This window comes from Panthera uncia, chromosome B1 (assembly GCF_023721935.1).
Source record: "Panthera uncia isolate 11264 chromosome B1, Puncia_PCG_1.0, whole genome shotgun sequence".
NCBI lineage: Eukaryota > Metazoa > Chordata > Mammalia > Carnivora > Felidae > Panthera > Panthera uncia.
This window is the reverse complement of record NC_064811.1, coordinates 44,570,371-44,591,949: the sequence shown is the minus strand read 5'-3', so window position 1 is coordinate 44,591,949 and position 21,579 is coordinate 44,570,371. Positions and strand designations below refer to the sequence as shown.

At 38.5% G+C, this 21,579-nt stretch overlaps 1 protein-coding gene across 1 annotated transcript in view; it reads right to left on the bottom strand.

Annotated features, from left to right (window-relative positions):
- Nucleotides 1-21,421, bottom strand: part of POLR2B (RNA polymerase II subunit B) — a 41,597-nt gene extending 20,176 nt beyond the window's left edge. The window contains exons 1-13 of the mRNA XM_049630528.1: nucleotides 21,301-21,421; nucleotides 15,031-15,103; nucleotides 12,532-12,682; nucleotides 8,878-8,990; nucleotides 8,542-8,761; nucleotides 8,203-8,361; nucleotides 6,561-6,725; nucleotides 3,668-3,864; nucleotides 3,371-3,490; nucleotides 2,411-2,597; nucleotides 1,617-1,760; nucleotides 1,248-1,387; nucleotides 1,034-1,145 (exon numbers count right to left, since the gene is read on the bottom strand). Coding sequence (XP_049486485.1) covers nucleotides 1,034-1,145; nucleotides 1,248-1,387; nucleotides 1,617-1,760; nucleotides 2,411-2,597; nucleotides 3,371-3,490; nucleotides 3,668-3,864; nucleotides 6,561-6,725; nucleotides 8,203-8,361; nucleotides 8,542-8,761; nucleotides 8,878-8,990; nucleotides 12,532-12,682; nucleotides 15,031-15,103; nucleotides 21,301-21,319 — 1,800 coding nt within the window. The 5' untranslated portion in view covers nucleotides 21,320-21,421. The remainder of the gene's footprint in view (nucleotides 1-1,033; nucleotides 1,146-1,247; nucleotides 1,388-1,616; nucleotides 1,761-2,410; nucleotides 2,598-3,370; nucleotides 3,491-3,667; nucleotides 3,865-6,560; nucleotides 6,726-8,202; nucleotides 8,362-8,541; nucleotides 8,762-8,877; nucleotides 8,991-12,531; nucleotides 12,683-15,030; nucleotides 15,104-21,300) is intronic.
- Between the last annotated feature and the right edge of the window lie 158 nt (nucleotides 21,422-21,579).

The following is a 21,579-nucleotide window of genomic DNA, read 5'->3' as shown; positions in this document are numbered from 1 at the left end:
AATCAATATGTTATACACCTGAAACTAATGCAATATTGTACATCAACTACCCTTCAATAAAAAAAAGTACCACATAAAAATAAAGGATACAAAATTTCTCATAACTACTAATTAGATGTTGAAATTATAGTACTTTGGATAGAACAGGTCAAATAAAATATATTATTAAAATTATTTTCATTTTCTAATTTTTTAACATGGCTACTATATCCATGGGTAGCTCACATGATATTTCTACTGGGTAGCACTAGAAAATATATTCCCAGAAAACATACTTTATTTTTTTTAACGTCTACTTATTTTTGAGAGACAGTGTGCAGTAGGGGAGGGACAGAAAGAGGGGGACAAAGGATCCAAGGCAGGTTCTACGCTGACAACAGCATGTCCAATGTAGGGCTCGAACTCATGAACCATGAGACCATGACCTGGGCAGAAGTTGGATGCTTAACCAACTGAGCCACCCAGGCGCCCCTATTCCCAGAAATTATAAAAGATATTTTGGGCAGGGCACTTTCTGGCTCAGTCAGTAGAACATGCGACTCTCGATTTTGACTCAGGTCATGATCTCAAGCCTCTCACTGGGCTCCACACTGCCTAAGATTCTCTCACTCCCTGTCTCCGCCCCTCCCCACCTGCCCCTCTCCAAAAAACAAAAATTGGGGGGAAATTCCCAATAAAGAACATAGTTATGCGGTACCTGGGTGGCTCAGTCAGTTAAGCATACGACTCTTGATTTCAGCTTGGGTCATGGTTTCACAGTTCGTGGGTTTGAGCCCCACGTCAGGCTCTGTGCTGACAGGGTGGGACCTGTTTGAGATTCTCTCTCCCTCTCTCTCTGCCCCTCCACCACTCACACTGTCTGTCTCTCTCTCTCAAAATAAACTTTAAAAAAGCATCACCTAGACTTCTGACAATGTACTCTATAATTCAAGAGAAAGCAGTTAAAGAAATGCCAATGTAAAGAAAATTGTCACTAGTCTTATGCCTTGTTTAGAAATCCTGTAGAATCATCTACTCTTAATTAAAGGCTCACTTCAGACACAATGATGTCCATCTGTCGCCGCAACTTCCTCAGGGTGTTCATAAGTTGTTCAGGATCTTTATGTATTCCAACCCAGCAGCCATTAACAAAAATCTTGGTTGCACTAAAATGTGAAACCAAAAGCATTTTGCAGTTAGTAACTCTATACTAAGCAATAACCAAAGATTAACAATAGTTTCAAAAAAGAAATCATGTCTATACACACTCAGCAATAGCTGCAGGAGATATTTCTTCTAAATTTTCCATACTCCATTCTTCTAAAAATTCAAGAATTGGAGAAGGCTGAGATCCAACTGAAATATAAGCCATCAGGGCTAAATTCTTCACAAGTCCTACAGCATGGCCCTACGAATAAACAAAGTATTACTCATATGGATTTAACATACCTATCAAAATTCCTTTCCATAAACATTTTTCCTTCAATTTGATTTCAGGATTTACTCTAAGAACAAAATCATAAATAAAACATTAATTCTAAAACCGCATAGCAAATTACTTACTTCTAAAAGTAACTATATACTCTACATAATTATTGGTAGACTTTTTGTCCTGAACGTAAATTCTAATGTATTACCTCTGGGGTCTCAGCAGGACACACCATTCCCCACAATGTATTATGCAATTGTCTTGGTTTTGCTAGCTTGCCATCTCTACCAATAGGAGAATTTAAACGACGCAGGTGAGAAAGAGTAGACGCAAATGTCAGGCGGTTTAACACCTAGAAAACAGTATCAAATCTTTGTAGTTTGGGCATTTCTGTTACTCATGCTACCGCATTTTTAGCAAATACTAGAATGAGGCAAAGTCACATTTTAACCTATAATCAACTGACTCTCAAACTCTCCCTATCCCTCCTTTCTCCATCCCTTCCCTAGATAATATCATTCATCCCATAACTTAAGTGCCCCTCATAGCAGGGATGGCATATATGTGATATACAGTTCTAACATATCCACATAAATGTTTTATATATGATCACCTCCAACCACTAGGATATTAGTCCCACAAGAGTTACTGTCCCTAACCCCTCACTGTTCACAGGTCAACACTGTACTGTACTTTATACTTTAGTTAACTTCTAATATGGAGCTTTTAAGATATAAAAATTTCACTAACATGGACCATCTTATGTCTTAGCAGGTACACTAACTTATTAACTACCTTGCTGCAAGCCAAAACTTTAACCTCTTAAATAATGCTAACAGCTAATTTAAGGAAAACTTCATTTTCATAATTCAATATCCCCCAGTGCTTTTACATCTAAGAAAAAAAAAAAAAAGTAAAATAATTTACATTTAATGAATGAAGGGATCGATTAGTCTCACAACATTTTCCTATCAAACCTGTAGTTACAGTCGATGTCCTTACCTGAGATACTCCAGCTCTGGCTTGATGAGCTTTCTTTTGGTCACCCCAGTTTCCAGTAGCTAATGAATATTTTAGGCCATCAGATATAATCCTTGTTTTAATTGCCAACTCCAAATTAAAATCCTTTCCTCGATCAATAAACTTCTGTGCATAGATCCGCACCTCTTTAAGCAAATTCTTAAACATACTGCCAAATAAAATGGTATTTTAAATATGTAAAGGTCAACAACATGCATTCTCAATATGGACAATTTTGCCCACAGGGGGTGAAAAGTAGTTCGGGTAGGGGGAGGGAAGCGTTACTACTTTTTATGTAAAAAGCACTAATGTACTCACAGTACATAAACACACATGAGGTGAGCAACTAGGGAAAAATGTCAGACTCCTTAGTAGGGTGAAACAGTAGGCTGAAAAATCACTATTCTACAACACACTAAATAATAGAATATGAAGAAAGAAATATTGCTAATATTATCTTTTTTGTATTGTTTACAGATTTTGCTTTTAAAAATAACTTTTCTGAATATAAAAGTGTTATATGTTCATTACAGGAAGTATAGAAAATACAAAAACACAGGAAGAATAAAATAAAAATCATATTACATCAATACTGTGAGACAACGGCTGCTAATATTTTGACAGATTTCCCTCCAGCTTTTGGGTTTTTATAAAATGCAAAAGCAGGACTAATAAAAATTCCAATATCATCAGTACTTAGCAAATGACTTACAAAGCTACCAGAGAAATAAAGAAAACGTATACAAGTAATAACCTGCCCTTACAAACCTGAAATTCACAGACACGAAGTAGAACAAAATCTGGGTGAGTGGCAAACAGAATGTAGCCAACTTCATATATACCCAATATGGATGCCAAGACAGTTTAGGACCTCCACTAATGCAATGACAAATCTAAAGTGAAATCTCTCTACTTGTAACTGTTATCATTCTCATTCCTTACCCTCTGAATAAGAATGCAAGCAGTGGTCCAGCAAGATCCAATCTTTTGTTTCCATAGTGATCCCTGTCATCTAATTCTCTTCTACCCAAAGCTGCTAAAAGCAACCGATGAACCATGTACCTTTAAAAAAAAGAAGAAGTGAAAAAGAAAACATATGGCTTTTGGCTTTTTAAAAAATTTAAAAACACCATTCTGACATTTTTTTAATGCTCTTTGAGCCACCTAGGCACCCCTGTGATATTTTTAACTTCAAGAAAAACTATCTTGGCAAAAAACTTAAAACGATATTTAACATACCCCAAGAAATAAGCTTTTTTGGTCTCACAAAAATCACTGACACCAACATGAGGGAGCATTTCTTTTTGTAAGACTTCTTTTGCATATTTAATTCTTTTCTCTTTGGTGACACCAGGCTTTGCCCCTCTTGAGCCAATGAAATTCAGTGCAACATTCTGTTCTTGGATGACAAAAGCTTCATCGAGAGAAGGTTTCACCTATCAGACAATTCAAATAAGAGTCATTTTCACCTTAAGTCAACTATAACTTTACTTTGTAACATGTTAAATATCCCTATGTACTAACAGAATATGCAAATATTTTTTGAAAAACCAAGGAATCACAAAATCTTGTAAGTTGAATACACTTTTAAGATCTAGAGATCTCTTGACAAAATCTCATCAACACAGGCAACTCTACTTCCTTAAAAAATATAAATAATTCCATTATAAAAAGAGTACTGTGTTTTTGGTTTTTACATTTTAACAAATGGCAAAACAAAAATTCCTTCCAAACACCTTATACCAAATTAGAGAACTTTTAATAGTCAAAATTAAAATTTACTAAATTACAAATGCATAAAAGTGCCAGGCTATTTTCAGCCTTGGTTTAAGAGGTTATTAACCTATAAATAAAACCACTCAGTTTTTTTTTTTGTAAAGGAGAATATTTTATAAAGACCTACATTTCATACCTGCGATTAAGTAAACCGTGGCCTCTGAGCAGCCATGTAATCAGTTTGCTCATCTACAAGTGGCTAGATAAAATAATCTCTAGGTTTCACTCTAGTTCTAACATTCTAAAATTCCAATTTTACACAATAATGAGCATGAGGAATGAAGGGTAACACTGAGTAACTCTGGCCACTGTAAATACCCTTAATCCTATCACATATACTGAAATGCCTTTCCTGCCTTTGACTTCCTATGTCTATTTAACACTGATCCTCAAGTTTAAACATCCAAATTCCAATCATGGAACCAAAGATCAGAAAAAGGTAACATAAAGCAGTCAGCGTATGGTAAATGAAAGTGATCTTTTTAAATTGTCATTCTTGTTCTGAAATTGTTCTGTTAAGGTTAATCTGGATTTGAGGTGCCTGGGTGGCTGAGTCGGTTAAGTGACCGACTTCAGCTAGGGTCATGATCTCACAGTTCCTGGGTTCGAGCCCCACATCAGGCTCTGTGCTGACAGCTCGGAGCCTGGAGCCTGCTTTGGATTCTGTCTCTCTCTCTTTCTCTCTCTGCCCCTCCCCCACTCATGCGCTGTCTCTCTTTCCTTCAAAAATAAACAAACATTAAAAAAAAAAAGGTTAATCTGGATTTGGAAAAGGAGTAACAATCATTTTCAGAAGAAAGAATTAAAGCACTTTTGCACAGTAAATGCTGGACTCACGGACTGTAAAAATTGGCCTAAGCTTCAAAAGAGCTAAAGGAACAAAGAGTAATTTTCAAAAAAAAAAAAAATTATATATATATATATATATCAATCAGCTGTTTCACTTTACTAAGAAAATTCTAGTTTGAATACAGTCTGAATCACTTGGGATCCCTTTTGGATAAAATCATGTATTTTTCTTTTATACTTTATACTAATATGACTACTGATAAAAGCTTAAAATCTAGCCAGAATCCATTTTTCTCATGAAACTGCATCAATGTTCTAAAAACTAATATGTACTCACTCCACCATCTCACTATGTGACCAACATTTATGTAGCCTCCATTTAACCTTTTTTCTCTATAGTCTTAAAGACTCCGGACAATTCAGGACAACTTTAAGTATATCAACTACTACTGAAACAAGAATCATCAATGAAAAACAATGACAAGGAAATGGTTCTTTATCTAGATCAAAGAATCTTCCGACAAATTTAGTAACTTTACAGTAGAGGAACCTAAGACACCACTGTAGAGTTTACAAATAACAGGACAAAATTCCATCACGAAACTCTTGATGCAATGCCCTGGGAAGCACACAATATTACTTCTATTATTTTTCCTGCCAAAAAAGCATAAATTGAATCTAATCATGAGGAAATACCAGAAAAGCCCAAATGGAGGGAAATTCTACAAAATAACTGGCCTATTCTCCTCCCCAAAAATTTCAATATTATGGAACACTGAAGAAAAAGACAAGGAAAGATTTAAAGAGACTTAAAGACACTTAAAAATGACATGCAATGCACCATCCTGGGCTGGATTCTGAACCGGGGGGTAAAAAGCATTAAGGACATTATCAGGACAAGTGGCAAAAACCTGAATAAGATCTATGGCTTAACAGCACTGTACCTAAGTTAAAGGTTCTGATTTTGGTAAATGTATTATGAATATGTAATTAATGTCCTGGTTCTTAGGAAATACACACTGAAGTATTTCGGAGTAAAGGGAAATGATGCCCAAAACTTACTCTCAAATGGTCCAGAAAAAAAATAATGTGTTTATATAGATAGAGAATGCTAAAACAAATGTAGCAAAGGTCACAATGTAGCAAAGGTAAACTAGTGAATCTGGATGAAGAATATACAAGAGTTGTAATTTTTCTATAAATCTGAAATTATTTCAAAATAAAAAGTTTTAAAAAAGAAATTGTATCAACTATTCACTTTCCTTCTTTAAATTGCACCAAGCTGGTATGCTTTCTGATGTTCCTTACTATGGTTTCCTCTTGCTGCTGTCAGTGAACTTTTGGCTGCCTCTAGTTGGCTGCCTCTAGTTCTTATGACTATTTTACACAGAATTGTCAAGAAAGAAGCTGAGGCAGGCTGAAGGCTTTTGCTAAATAGTAAATGGCATGGGATTTCTGACAGCTAAATTACTCTTCAGAGCAGCTTTCTACTGTTTTAAGATTAGCAACAGTCAGTAACTTCAAACCTCTTAGAAAACACTACAAAGACATTTTGCTTTCACATTACCATTTCCATCATCTCTGGATCTTCAAAATCATAAATAATATGCTCTAAAATATCTCTGTCAGACACAAAACCTAATGCTCTGAACACAATAATGATGGGAACTTCCTGCTTGATGTATGGTAGCGTTGCCACAATGCGCTGACCAATAGCACTCTTTTTTGCACCCTGAAAAAATAAAAATCATTAGAGTATCATACAAAGAGATCACAGCCATATAAAAACACCATGAGAACCACTCATATACATGTTCATTGTATATATTTCAAAAGACGCATACCTCTCATACTCTAAGGAACATCCCATGGATGCTTTCCAAAACCACTGGAACAGGTTTACTAATTTTATGAACAGGTTGATCATCTAGAACTGAGAGAACTTCCATCCTCTACTATCTGCCTGGCAAAATTCTCTCAGAATTACCCAATACTGTATTTGGAAATTACATCAGGCTACAAAAGAATATGAACACTGATCCCACACCCTCTCCCCCCATAGAGAACAAAAACATAAACAAACTAAAAAAAACCACACAAAACTCCCAAAGAAAGATATGAGGGCTAAAGGGAAAAAAAAAAAACACAGAGAGACAAACATGGGGGAAAAACACAGCAGAGAATGAAAAATTCAGAGCTGATCTGTATCTCACTTGAATATTTCAAAATTAACAAATAGCTTCTTTCACACAAGTTTCTTTTTTCCAATTTCTCTTTAATTCTACACACATACAAAAAGTTACTAACCTACAATGACATACCATCAACTGACCTCTCCATTTTATATTTTTTTCTTCAATATTAAGCTCTCTCTTCTCTTGGCCTCATAACCCTACATTATCATAGTCCTTCTAATAACAATTTCTGTCATCTCTCTCCTCCTACTTTAGGCCTCTTTCCTTAACTCCCATCTTATGGCTGTTCAGTAACAATTCACAAACGATTTCCAGGAGCACCTGGGTGGCTCAGTCAGTTAAGCATCCGACTCTTGGTTTTGGCTCAGGTCATGGTCTCTCAGTTCATGGATTTGAGCCAAGAGTTGGGCTCACTGCTGACAGCATGGAGCCGACTTGGGATTCTTGCTCTCCCTCTCTCTCTCTGCCCCTCCCCCTTCCCTCCCTGCCTCCCTCTCTCTCAATAAACTTTAAAATAAATGATATCCAAATCTTCATTTTGCCCTTTTTCCTGTACCCTCAGCCCTCATATCTCCAAATGCCATTTGGTTCTCTCTACTTACATATCCGTGAAATGATAAATGTTGCTATTGGAGGAATTTGCTACACAGCAATAAGTAAATAATACAATACCTACCACATAACACTGACAATATAGTCCAGAAAAGCTCTAAGAATGCAGCCTGATAAACCGTAAGTCTAAACAGGGGGTGCCTGGGTTGCTCAGTTGGTTAAGCATCCGACTCTTGATCTCGACTCAGGTCATGATCTCACAGTTCATGAGATCAAGTCCTGTATCAGGCTCTGTGCTGACAGCATGGAAGCTGCTTGGTATTCTCTCTCTCTCTCTCTCTCTCTCTCTCTCTCTCTCTCTGCCCCTCTTCATGCTCTCTCTCAAAATAAACAAACTTAAAAAAAATTACAAGACTAGACAAAAAGAAGTAAACCCAAACAATATCATATTCCAGTCCATACCTGTCCTCCTCTCGCCAGCATGCTAACCCAAATAGTACTGGTGGGTCGGGAAGAATTCTCCAGACATGATCTACACTCTCCTGTGTAGGCATATTTAGAATCCTTTTTGGCAAACACATAGACTGTGTTTGTTGCCATTTTTTCTTGAGCAATCAGAACCTTTGTGGACAATAAAAAAGTTACCATAAAACCCACAGGTCCTTGAAGTAGAAAGAAGAATAAAAAATCTGCATCTTAAAACTTCCAGGTTATTCTGTATACAAGCTTTTTAATTTCAACTTTCATAATTTAAATCTTTATTATGATTTTATAATTTTCTTTAAATAATGCTTACTATACCTTTTCTGACCCATTAATAATGAAATATCCACCTGGATCCAAGGGGCATTCATTTAACTCACAAAGATCACGATCTGTTAAGCCATTCAACAGGCAGTAAGTTGAACGCAACATAATCGGAATTTTTCCTATAAAAGTTTTCTGATGCTGAGTTTGAAGTTGTTCTTCACCTTCTTTAATGACAGTTTTGGTTATGTCAACATAAAGGGGAGCAGAATACCTTTAAAAACAAAAGTAGATCACAAGTAACAGCAAGATGTTTACTAAATCACTCAACTGGTTAAAATTACATTTTCTGAATGGTATTTCAATATCAGCTACTGGAAAAATTCTTACGTGAGATTTCTTAATCTGGCCTCGTTTGGCATCATTGGTGAAGGAGCACCATCTCTTTCCCAATGGGTAGGCTTGGAGAGGTAAATTTGTTCAAACTTCAGCAAATATCTTGGCTAAAATGAAACCAAAAAACATGAAGAAGGGTAATTTTTGTCCATTAAAGTTTTAATGATTCCAATTTAATCAACACTAACATCTTGAGTAGAAACAGCTCTAGGAACTGCTGAAATTAACCCACTTTACTGACATGAGGACTCTCCAAAGCCAACATCCACATTCCATAGATGTCAAGTTTTATACTTAATTGCTTTCTTAAGGCAAAAGACAAAGCGACTTAAAATATCCCAAGTAAATAAAGACTATGCACATATCTCATGTGCTCTGTGTTTACATCAAACAGTTGAAGGATTTGTGTTAATGATCTATGTAGTTTCATGTGCACTCTCCTTGGTTAAGGTCAGAAGTACAAAGTTACCAAAAAACAAAAAACAAAAAGATATTCAGACAATTAGGACCATGCTAATCTAATCGACAGAACACACACACACACACACACACACACACACACACACACACACAAAGCCTAACTTCAATCAAATATACAAAAAATTCTAATTATTCTTTATTTATTTTGAGAGAGCATGAGCAGGGGAGAGGCAGAGAAACAGGGAGAGAGAGAATCCCAAGCAGGCTCCACAATGTTGGAGTAGAGCCCAAGGCGGAGCTCAAACCCACAAACCGTGAGCTCAAGACCTGAGAAAAAATCAAGAGTTGGATGCTTAACCGACTGAGCCATCCAGGTGTCCCCCTACTTACTCTATAAAAAGGACTGACAACTTCCAGGCACCTCGGTGGCTTAGTTGGTTAAGGGTCTGACTTCAGCTCAGGTCATGATTTCATGGTTCATGAGTTCGAGCCCTACATCAGGCTCTACGCTGACCGTGCGCAGCCTGCTTCACATTCTCTCTTCCTCTCTCTCTGCCCCTCCCCTGCTCGCACACACTCTCTCTCTCTCAAAAATAAATAAGCAAATTTTTTTTTCATTTTTTTTTTTTAACGTTTTTATTCATTTTTGAGACAGAGAGAGACAGAGAATGAATGGGGGAGGGTCAGAGAGAGGGAGACACAGAATCTGAAACAGGCTCCGGGCTCTGAGCCGTCAGCACAGGGGCCCGATGCGGGGCTCGAACTCACGGACCGCGAGATCGTGACCTGAGCCGAAGTCGGCACTCAACCGACTGAGCCACCCAGGTGCCCCAAGCAAATATTTTTTTAAAAAAGCGGGGGGGGGGGGGGGGGGGGGGTACTGAAAACTTCCAACCCTGTGGGAAAAAAAAAAACTTTCCAATTAATATCTATTTGCTCCCCCAATAAAACAAGATCCATAAGAACTTTCCAGAGATACACCAATAGTGTGGATTTCTCTCCAAACCAAATCTCAGAAAGGTAGACAGTGGGACTAAGCAGACCATTAACAGTAAATTATTAACACCCAAGATTCCCAAACTGGAGTAAAGGGCAAGGAGAACTGGTGGTGATCATGAACCAGAGAGAACCCTCCCCTCTGCTCCTTATTTCTACCACTATCCTAATCTAGAACATTATTATCTTAAACCTACGCTATTCAAAGATTTCTACCTGTCTTCAGCCTCTTCCCACTACAACTAAACACCATTTCCAAAGTAACCTTTCTAAAATAATGCTTTATGCAAATACTGTGACAATCTTTCAATAATTTCCAATGACATCCAAAGCCTGACAATCTCGTTCTATTTTATCTTCTACTAACACTTATCAAAAACAGATCAAGCCACTAAAACAAAATAGATCAAGCCAAAAATCATATACTGACTGCTGTGGTCATTCTATCCCAAAGCCAAATAACACCAAGTTTATTTTCTTGCTGAAGCCCCTAAGTATCTTTTTTCTCTACTAAGACAAGTCCTACCCCGCCGTCACAGTCAGCTTAATTTCAGCTTAATTTCAACTTAATTTCCACTGAGTTCTGATACCCTTCAGAAATCTCCTCCTCCAGGGGTGCCCAGGTGGTGCAGTTGGTTAAGCAGCTGACTTCAGCTCAGGTTATGATCTCACGGTCTGTGAGTTCGAGCCCCGCATTGGGCTCTGTGCTGACAGCTCAGAGCCTGGGGCCTGCTTCAGATTCTGTGTCTCCCTCTCTCTCTGCTCCTCCCCTGCTTGTGCTCTATCTCTCTCTGTCTCTCAAAAATAAATAGATGTTAAAAAAAAAGAAAGAAAGAAATCTCTTCCTCCAATAGACCTCAATGGTACTGGCACTCTGAATCTGTTATGTTTATTGTTATCTCTCGTTTTGCAAATGCCAAGAAGAGAAAATGCCGTAAGTATTAAAAAAAAAAAAAAAAATGTATACCCATTTTTCCAGTACAGTGCCAAAAGAGTCATTTATTTTTGTTCTTAACAGCAAGTCTATGCAGTGTCTCCAGTTAGAATGAGAAGAACAGATCAACCCTCAGAAGCTTAACTACAGAGGGGTTCCTGGGTGGCTCAGTCAGTTGAACGTCTGACTTCAACACAGGTCATGATCTCACAGTCCATGAGTTCAAGCCCTGCATCAGGCTCTGTTCAGACAGCTCAGAGAGTGAATCCTGCTTCAGATCCTGTGTCTCCCTCTCTCTCTGCCCCTCTCCTGCTAGTGCTTTGTCTCACTCTCTCAAAAATAAAATAAAAAACATAAAAAAAAAAGAAGCTTAGTTAGCTACAGAAAAGAAAGACTGAACTGGTTAGATATAAAAGAAGGACTGAACTGGGGCTCTCCCTGACTCACTTTGTTTTTCAGTTTCCCCATTGCTCTCAAAGCCCACAGTGCTACCTCTCTTCTCAAAAACTAGGGACAGCCATTATTTTGGACTACATACTTCTTCACAATCACTCATGTAAAACCAGATTATAAAATCAGACTCTTCCTATGATTTTAACAATGCTAAAAACACATATATGTGTAAACAAAGACTCTAGGAAACTTAGAAAAACTAAAACAGCTGGTATGTTTGGGTCATTTCCCTTTATAATCTCTTATATAATTATAATAATGTGTTTCTTACAAAAAAAATAAAGAGGGGTGCCAGGTGGCACAGTTGATTAAGCGTCCGCCTCTTGATTTTGGCTGTCATGATCTCATGGTTCCTGAAATCGAAAACTGAGTCAGGCTCAGCGCTGACAGCCGGGAGCATGCTTGGAACTCTCTCCACCCCTCTCTCTCTGCCCCTCCCCCACTCGTGTGCTCTCACACTCTCTCAAAATAAATAAACTTTAAAAAATAATAATAAAAAGGGGAAAAGTCCTTCAAATACATTTTATGATTCCTTACTGTAAAAGAAAAAAGGGGGGCTTAACTATTTGTGGCTTGTTTCTCTTGGTAATTCATTATATTTCTAAGTTCCCTCTCCCCAGTTATTAAATCTCTACTATCTGAATAAAGATTAGTTTTGGACTACTTGCAAAATGCATCTCTCCATTAGGAAGAATAAATCAAGAGCTTCTTAAAAATGCTATAAGTACCCTGCTAAAAACACCTACCATTTTTTTTAAACCTTTAAGCCAGCTGACAGAAGGACTGAAATTTCAAATCAATACTTTTGTTTTACATATGTTACTTTATTAGAATAACCATCTTACCGGTTCTTCAACTTCTCCACTAGCATGCTGAGCTTCAGCTTGTAGGTCTATAGGTGGGGCATCTTCCACAATTCTTTGAACAGACATCTGAATAAACTCATCAAAAGAATCCAGCTGCTGTCTGACCAAGCCTTTCTCATCAAAATAGGAACTGGGAAAATATTTGGGTTTAAAACCAGTTACAACTCAGTGACGTTTTCTAGCATACTTCCTCATTTTCATTATAATTAAATCCAACAAATAATCATTAAATACCAACCACCTTATGTCCATCATTATACCAGATACTATGAGGTATCCAAAAAAGGGATGAGACTAGGAACACTTTCTTTGTAGAACTTAAGTTTAGGAAAATAAGACTTATGGGTAAAATAATTAAACCATAATATAAGAACTATAAGGAGACCCTAATTACAAATGTCTTTAAAGGGCACCTGGGTGACTTAATATTAAGTGTCTGACCCTTGATTTCAGCCCAGGTCATGATCTCAGTTGTGAGATCAAGCCCTATATCCAGCTCCACACTGGACATGCAGCCTGCTTAAGATTCTCTCCCTCTCCCTGTGCACACTCACAGAGTATCTACCTAGTTATTTTTTCTTAGCAAGATGCCTCTTGGTGTTTTAATACTCAAATATCACAGAAGATACCAATATCTCAAAACAAAGTTTTTATAGCCATGTTTAATTGTAAAAATATACACTTATATCCCCAAATCTCAATATATTTTTAACAAAACAAGGTTCAGGGCACCTGGGTGGTTCAGTTGGTTAAGCGTCTGACTTTGGCTCAGGTCATGATCTCACAGTTCATGAGTTCAAGCCCCGCATCAGACTCTATGCTGACAGCTCAGAGCCTGGAACCTGCTTCAGATTCTGTGCCTCCCTCTCTCTCTGCCCCTCCTCCACTCACATCCTGACTCTGTCTCTCTCTCTCTCTCTCTCTCTTTCTCTCTCTCTCAAAAATAAATACTAAAAGAAAAAAAAAGTTACTTTTCTTGGGGTGCCTGGGTGGCTCAGTTGGTTAAGCATCTGACTTCAGCTCAGGTCACGTTGTGAGTTGGAGCCCTGCATCAGGCTTTCTGCTATCAGCAAAGAGGCTACTTCAGATCCTCTGATTCATTCTCTCTCCTGTCTCTCTCTCTCCAAAATAAACAAACACTAGGGGCATCTGGGTAGCTCAGTCTGTTAAATGTCTGACTCTTGGTTTTGGCTCAGGTCATGATCTCATGGTTCATAGTTCAAAGCCCCACATTGGCTCTGCACTGGCAGTGCAGAGCCTGCTTGGGATTCTCTCCTTCTCTTTCTGCCTCTCGCTCACTCTCTTTCAATATAAATAAATAAATAAATAAACAAACAAACAAACTTCAATAAATAAACAAAAGAATAAACATTAAAAAATGAAAAGTTACTTTTTTTTTTTTTTCAACGTTTTTTAATTTATTTTTGGGACAGAGAGAGACATAGCATGAAAGGGGGAGGGGCAGAGAGAGAGGGAGACACAGAATCGGAAACAGGCTCCAGGCTCCGAGCCATCAGCCCAGAGCCTGACGCGGGGCTCGAACTCACGGACCGTGAGATCGTGACCTGGCTGAAGTCGGACGCTTAACCGACTGAGCCACCCAGGCGCCCCGAAAAGTTACTTTTCTTACCTATTGTTAAGGCTTCTGAGTTTTATTACATCTTAATTGCATTTAGAATTCGATGGAAATTTGGGTTAAAATACAACCTAACATAACTCTTTATCCATTTAAAATAATAAGAAAACTAAGGAATCAAATTAACACCAGAAATGGAAACAATAGGCATCACATGCCTCCTGAAGGACTGCAAAGAGAACATCACTGCTGCCAAATGTCATCATCTGAATCTAAGGAAACATCAGACAAACCCAAACTGAGGGGCATTCTAAAAAGTAACTGGCATTCCAAAATGCCAAAGTTAAAAAAAAAAAAAAGAGAGAGAGAAAGAAAGGCTTATTGACGGTTCTAAATTATAAGAGACAAAAAAGTCATGAAAGCTAAACATAATATGTAATCCTAGGTTGTTGGATCCAGGATCAGAAAAAAATTTATTTTGCTATAAACAACATTAGTGAGACAACCAGCAAAATTTGGATAAGATTTGTAGATTAAATTATTGTATTAGTATCAATTTCCTGATTTTGAGAACTTATATTATAAGTATGTAAAAGAATATGTTTAGGTCTGCAACAGACTCTCAAATGTCTCAGGGAAAAAATATGTAGAGAGAGGGAAAAAAACACAAAGCAACTGTATAAAGTTAACATCTAGGGAATCTAAGCGAAATGTATACATAAATTCTTCATGTAACTTTTTAAGTCTTAAAATACTTTAAAGGTTCAAGTTAAATACATAGAAAAACCAGCTCTCATGGAGCATATACATATAAAACATCTAATTTTCAAGAACAGAATAAGCAGGAAATCCTTTTATAGTTTATTGTGCCTCTTAAGGCTTAGTTTAGTCTAAAAAGTTACCTGATTACAATCCAGCATGCTTCTTGCCACAAGTCTGGGGTGATTTCATCATCATCCTCATCATATTGCATATCTGCAAAAACCAAAAATATTGTATTCATGTGCGTATCTCACTCTTATGGTTTGAAGTAGCAGAAACACATTTACTCTCTGCTAAATAAAAAACAATCCTTTTACCCTTCTTCAAAAATCTCAATTAATCGAGTTATTACTAACGTATAATATACATAGGTATACATCTACATATACAAAGGTCTACGTCACATAGGTATTCTCCCAATATACAGAGGCTACAATTACAAAGGTTCAGTGTAAGTTGTGTGAATTTGTTTAATATTCCATCTTCTCTAGAAAGTCCACGTAATTCTCATGAATAGCTAACTGTAATAATAACTAGGAGCAAGCATGTAGTCCTCTAGTCAATAAGCTCCTCAGAGGGGCACCTGGGTGACTCTGTCGGTTAAGGCATCTGACTCTTGGTTTCCACTCAGGGCATGATCTCGTGGTCATGAGATCATTCCCCAAGTTGGGCTCAGTGCTGACAGCACAGAGCCTGCTTGGGATTCTCTTTCCCTCTCTCTCTGCCCACCCCCCACCCCTGCTCACATGCACTTGGGTACTCTCTCAAAATAAATAAACATTAAAAAAAAATAAGCTCCTCAGAGACTGGAGGGACAGATTAGGGTAGGGGAGTAAAGCCAGAGAAGTGTTCCAATAGCTGGGCAATACCTTAAGGTACAATGGTCTATTACAACAGCATTTCATACATGTAAAGGTGTGACAGACTGTATTTTCTGAAGATGGCCACAACTGTATCTTCCATTTCACATGGTCTTTTATAATGTCATCTTGATATGCCTAGCATCAAGATACAGGGTTTATGTTTCCTCCCCTTAAATCTGAAGGGTTTTTGACTGTGCCAAAACTAAGATAATGCAACTAAAACCACACTACATGACTTTAAAAGCTATGTAAGAAAAGGCAACACAGCTCCACCCTGTTTGCTGAAACACATGCTTCTGGAGCTTTGAGTGTCCGTTAATTAAGTTCTACTACTCTAAGGCTTGTTTAATGTGAGGAAGCCCAAACCATACGGAGAGAACACTTATAGATGGTTCGGTCAGCAATCCTGGTCCTTGAGTCCTTCTAGAAATGTGAATAAACACTCTAGATCATACAGCCCACAACTGTCAACACTCAGCCTTTCTTTGCACTGAACCACTGACATCATGGAGCAAACATGTCATTCCTACCATGCTCTGTCCAAATTCCTGACCCACTGAATCCATGAACACACTAAATTAGTTTTCAAGCAGCCAAATATTAGGTTATGCAGCAATAGTAATATGAACAATAGGACATTTGAAAAATCAGAGTGCACTGGTCCTCTGATATTAGTCTCATCTTCTTATGTAAGAAGGTAAATGGGGGTGCCTGGATGGCTCAGTCAGTTGAACGTCCAACTTCAGCTCAGGTCATGATCTTGCAGTTTGAGTTCGAGGCCTGTGTCAGGCTCTGTGCTGACAGCTCAGAGCCTGGAGCCTGCTTTGGATGGATTCTGTGTGTGTCTTTCTCTCTGCCCCTCCCCGACTCACACTCTGTCTCTCTCTCCTTCAAAAACAAATAAAACATTAAAAAAAAAATTTTTTAATTAGTATGTGAGGGACGCCTGGGTGGCTCAGTCTGGTTAAGTGTGACTCTTGATTTCAGTTCAGGTCATGATCTCATGGTACTCAGATCAAGCCCTCCCCCCCCCCGCCCGCCCCAAACCTCACTGGGCATACAGCCTGCTTAGGCTCTTTCTCTCTCACTCTCCCTCCCTCTGCCCCTCCACCACCCACTCTCAGAAAAAGAAAAAAAAAAAAAGTGCTGGATTTTTATATTCTGACATATATGCAGTCTGCAAAACTTAAGAATTTTCTATTTTAAAATTAACACACATGGGGCGCCTGGGTGGCTCAGTTGGTTAAGTGTCTGATTTCAGCTCAGGTCATGATCTCACAGTCCATGAGTTCAAGCCCTGCATCAGTCTCTGTGCTGACAGCTCAGAGCCTGGAGCCTGCTTCGGATTCTGTGTATCCTTCTCTCTCTGCCCCTCCCCTGCTCATGCTCTGTCTCAAAAATAAATACATTAAAAAAATTTTTAATTAAAAAATAAAATAAAATTAACACATATATTCAAAATAAATTATGTGATAAATGCTTCTTCAGTGGACTGGACTGACCCCTATACATGGTGGGAGGGGTAAGACAAAGGTATCTAAAATAGCTCAGAGATACCCAGCTTTGATGAAAGATTAGAGGCTAACATCACAGCCACAGAGAAGCAAATAAAAAGGTGGGAAAGGGGGAGAAATAAGGAGGTCAGCTTTAGGTATACTTGTAGATCATTTATCCCTTTAAATACTTGTAGTAAACAACTGGATAGAAACATAAAGCTCAAATAAGAGTTCTAAATTACAAACAGGTGATAATTATTAATAAGTGATAATTAATAAGGTGATAATTGTATTAATATTACAAACAGGTGATAATTATTCCAGTAGAATATGGAAAGCTTATGTAGAGAAGACTGAAGGGGGGAAATTAAGGAATACCCCTATTAGAGTCATGTGAAAAGAAATGAATCCATGAATGAGACTCATTTACTCATTCACCTGCTCATCAAATATTTACTGAATGTATTTACTGTATCCCAGAGATATAGTAAATCTTCAGCTGTATCCTCAGATTATCACCTACTGTGGGGGATACAAACAAGATGAACTCAATTAACAGGAAGAACAAAGTGATATGGACAGTCCTAACCAAGACCTAAGGAGGTTAGGGTAGACTTCCCAAAAGCTGAGCTGAGCAGCAATCTCACATAAGAATAAACAGGAGTAAACCAGGCAAAAGAAAAGGGGTGAGACGGGAGGAGTAGAGATAGTAATATCTCAAACGGAAAAAAATTTTCGTGAAAGACTCCAAAATGAAAGATATTCAAGGAATGAAAGAAGGCCAATGTAGCTGAAGGATGGAGTGTGAAGTTGGAGTGGTAAAAGAGACTGTTTTTTACCAATAGAGAACCATTCTAAGATTTTAACAAAGGTGTGGCTAGATCAGATTTCATTTCTGAAAGATCACTATGGCCACAGTATGGAGAGTGAATTGGAAAGGCAAGAAAACTGGAGCACCAAAACCATTTGAGAATCTGGAGAAGTAATCTAGGCAAGAGATGGTGGTGGCCTGAACTAGAAATTGTGGCAGAGTGAACAGAGAAATGGCCAGATTTGACATATTTAGGAGGCAGAACTCTCAGGGCTTGGTGGCTCATTAGATAATAGGGACAGAAGAGAGGAATCAAGAATGATGCCCAGGCTTCTGGCTTCAACAACAGAAGAGGGTAATACCACTCGTGGAGATGGAGAACACAGGACAAAGCAGATTAGGAAGACAGATAAAGAAAACAGATGTTTGGGCAGTGACAAATTTGAGAAGCCAGGGGCACATCCAAGTGAATTTGTCCACTGGCATTACATATCCAAAACATATGGACTGGAAATATAAATTCAAAGTCATCCACAAATAAATGGTAACTGAAGCCATGGAAAATAGATGAAATCCTCCAGAGAGAATATGAATAGTATAAGAGAATGAGAAGGAAAGTCAGATAGGTAGGAAGAATTGAGAGATGTGGCAGAAGGAAGGAGTGAGTTTCCAGGAGGATGTCAAGGATGTTAAATACCACAACGGAGTTTAAGGTTTAAAATGTTTTTATTTTTATTTTTTAACGTTTATTTATTTTTGAGACAGAGAGAGACAAGGCAGAGAGAGAGGGAGACACAGAATCTGAAACGGGCTCCAGGCTCTGAGCTGTCAGCACAGAGCCCAACGCGGGGCTCGAACTCACGGACCGTGAGATCATGACCTGAGCCGAAGTCGGACGCTTAACCGACTGAGCCACCCAGGCGCCCCCTTTATTTTTATTTTTGAGAGACAGAAATCCTAGGCAGGCTCCATGCTCAGCATAGAGCCCGATGCAAGGCTCAATTCCACAACCCTGGGATCATGACCTGAGCCAAAATCAAGAGTTGGACACTCCACCAACTGAACCACCCAGGCACCCTGGGTTTGGATAATCTTTTAAAAAAAAAAAAAATCCCTCTGATTTATCACTTGAGAAGTCACTGACATTCTAACTAAGAGTTGTTCTAATGTAGTGGCTTGAGCACAATTAGATTATAACAGGTTGAGAATTTGAAAAATGGGAATTGGAAACTTTTTTTTTAAGAAGACTGGCTGTGAATGAAAGGAGAAAGGCAAAATATTAGAAGAAAAGTAAACAAAGAGTTTAAGGATGAACAGAAAAACGTTTTCTTGAGATCAAGAGATCTAGTATTTCATATAGAAAAAGAAGCCAGGTGAAAAGGAATGTCTAAAAACTGATGAAGGCATTATCTAATAAAGATATCAAAGGGCACAAGCAGAAATGGGATGTAGACTCAATGCTGGAGCAGACTTGATAAGTGAAATACCTTTAACTTTCTTTCCACAGGGTTATTATACATTGCTAATGAGAATATAAACTAGTACAATCACTATAGTGGTTACTTGGCACCAGCTAACAAAATGTTAAACACGTGTATTATTCAAGCTGACAATTCTGTATCTAGGAATTTCTCCGAACAACATACTTGCACTGGACAAAATGACGAGTGCAAGATAATTCACAACAGCACTACTTGAACCAGAAAAAGACCGGATATGACCCAAATACCCATCAATAAAACACTACTTACGGTATACCCACACAAACCAGGAAGGTGTGAAAAAATCTGAGGGTGCTCATGAGAATATCCCATATATACAAAACATATATTATATATAAAATATATGTATTTACTGAGATATATATATCTCAAAAAATGCAGAAAAGTATGAGTGTTACCTTTTGTCTGTAAAAGGGTAGACAACAGAATCCCATTTATATTTGCTTTAGTATGCATAAAGCTCTCTGAAGAGAGAATCTAAGAACAGAGATTACCTATTGTGGAAGGGACTCACATCAGATCGTGGACAAGAGTTAAGACCTTACCCTTTAATATTTTTATATGTTCTACCTTGTGAGTGATGAGAATACATTATGCAAAATGTCAAACTAAAAAAACTTCAAATTTTTTTCTGAGCTAGAAGAAATCTAATGATATTTATAAATTTGTAGGCTCAAGATCTGAGACAGAGAAGTTTAAACAGTAGAGTTTATGCTCTTCTTTTTCTCCATGAAGTGGCTGCGGAAATAAAGAGAAACATGAGAGGTGGCCACAGGAGTGGGAGTCGAAAAAAAAGTGAAGTCTGAAATAGAAGCTGTGAAAAATGGAAGACTGAACTTTAAAAATACATAATGAGGGGCACCTGGGTGGCTGGCTCAGTTAGTCGTAGGACTCTGAGCAGGTCATGGTCTCCCAGTCCGTGGATTCCAGCACCACGTGGGGCTCTGTGCTGACAACTCAGAGCCTGGAACCTGCTTGGGATTCTGTGTCTCCCTCTCTCTGCCCTCCCGCGCTTGTGCTCTCTCTCTCCCTCTCAAATATAAACAAACATTAAAATCATAACAATACTAAAAATACATAATGAAAATACACTAGATTTGACTAAGAATTCTACATGTGAAAAGAAAAAATACATATTGATCCCACTCAATAAAATACCTAACACCTGAAAACTACCATCCTGTGGGAAGAAGAAATTTAAAGATCTTTTAGGACAATATACTTAGTCATTTGACAGTATGAAGGAATTTCAAAAGAGACCAACCCCTCCTCGCCTCCCCGACCCTCCATACACGCTATATTCTTTTACCCTGCTGTATTTCCTGAGCCTAGCACAATACTTGGCACAGGCTGACACTCAAAAATTCAACTATTCAATAAATCCACTGTGGTCCTGGGGGAAATCAAAAACGGAGTCCTTTGCTTCAAAGTACAAACAACGGAATTTGTCTTACTGTTCTGCGCGCCATTTCAATATGGAAAAGCGGCGTATGAGACTTACGCAGGAGCAGAAAGAGGAGAGAACAAGACTCCCCTGACCAGGGACATCAATGCTACGTTCCCTGCACCCTCCATCTTTCATAATCCCAGCTTTGTACCCGGCCTGGGGAATTTTGGGGGCATGACCGGGAATACTTAAGCGACGAATGGGAGGAGGCCGCAAATTCTCAATTAATTCAGCTCCCCACTTTTCCCTCCTTAGATGGGTCGCCTCGGAGTGTTCTGAGTAGATACCTACCCTCGTCCGCGTCATACATATTGGCAAAGGGTTTCCAAGTTCCTAACTCTAGAAATCCGAAAAAACCGAGCAGCGGCCGCCGGCGCCCGAGCGTGAGGCGAAGTAATTTCCGTCTCCGGCGTTCCCAGAATGCTCTCCTTTTCAGGCCAGAGGCCACCCACAAAGAAGCCAACGTAAGATCTGCGCCTGCGCAAGTGGTAGGCCGAGCCTAGGTAAGGGTTAGAATTGCGCACGCGCAAGTCGTGGGCCAACGCCTCCTCTGGCTGATTGCGAGGAAGG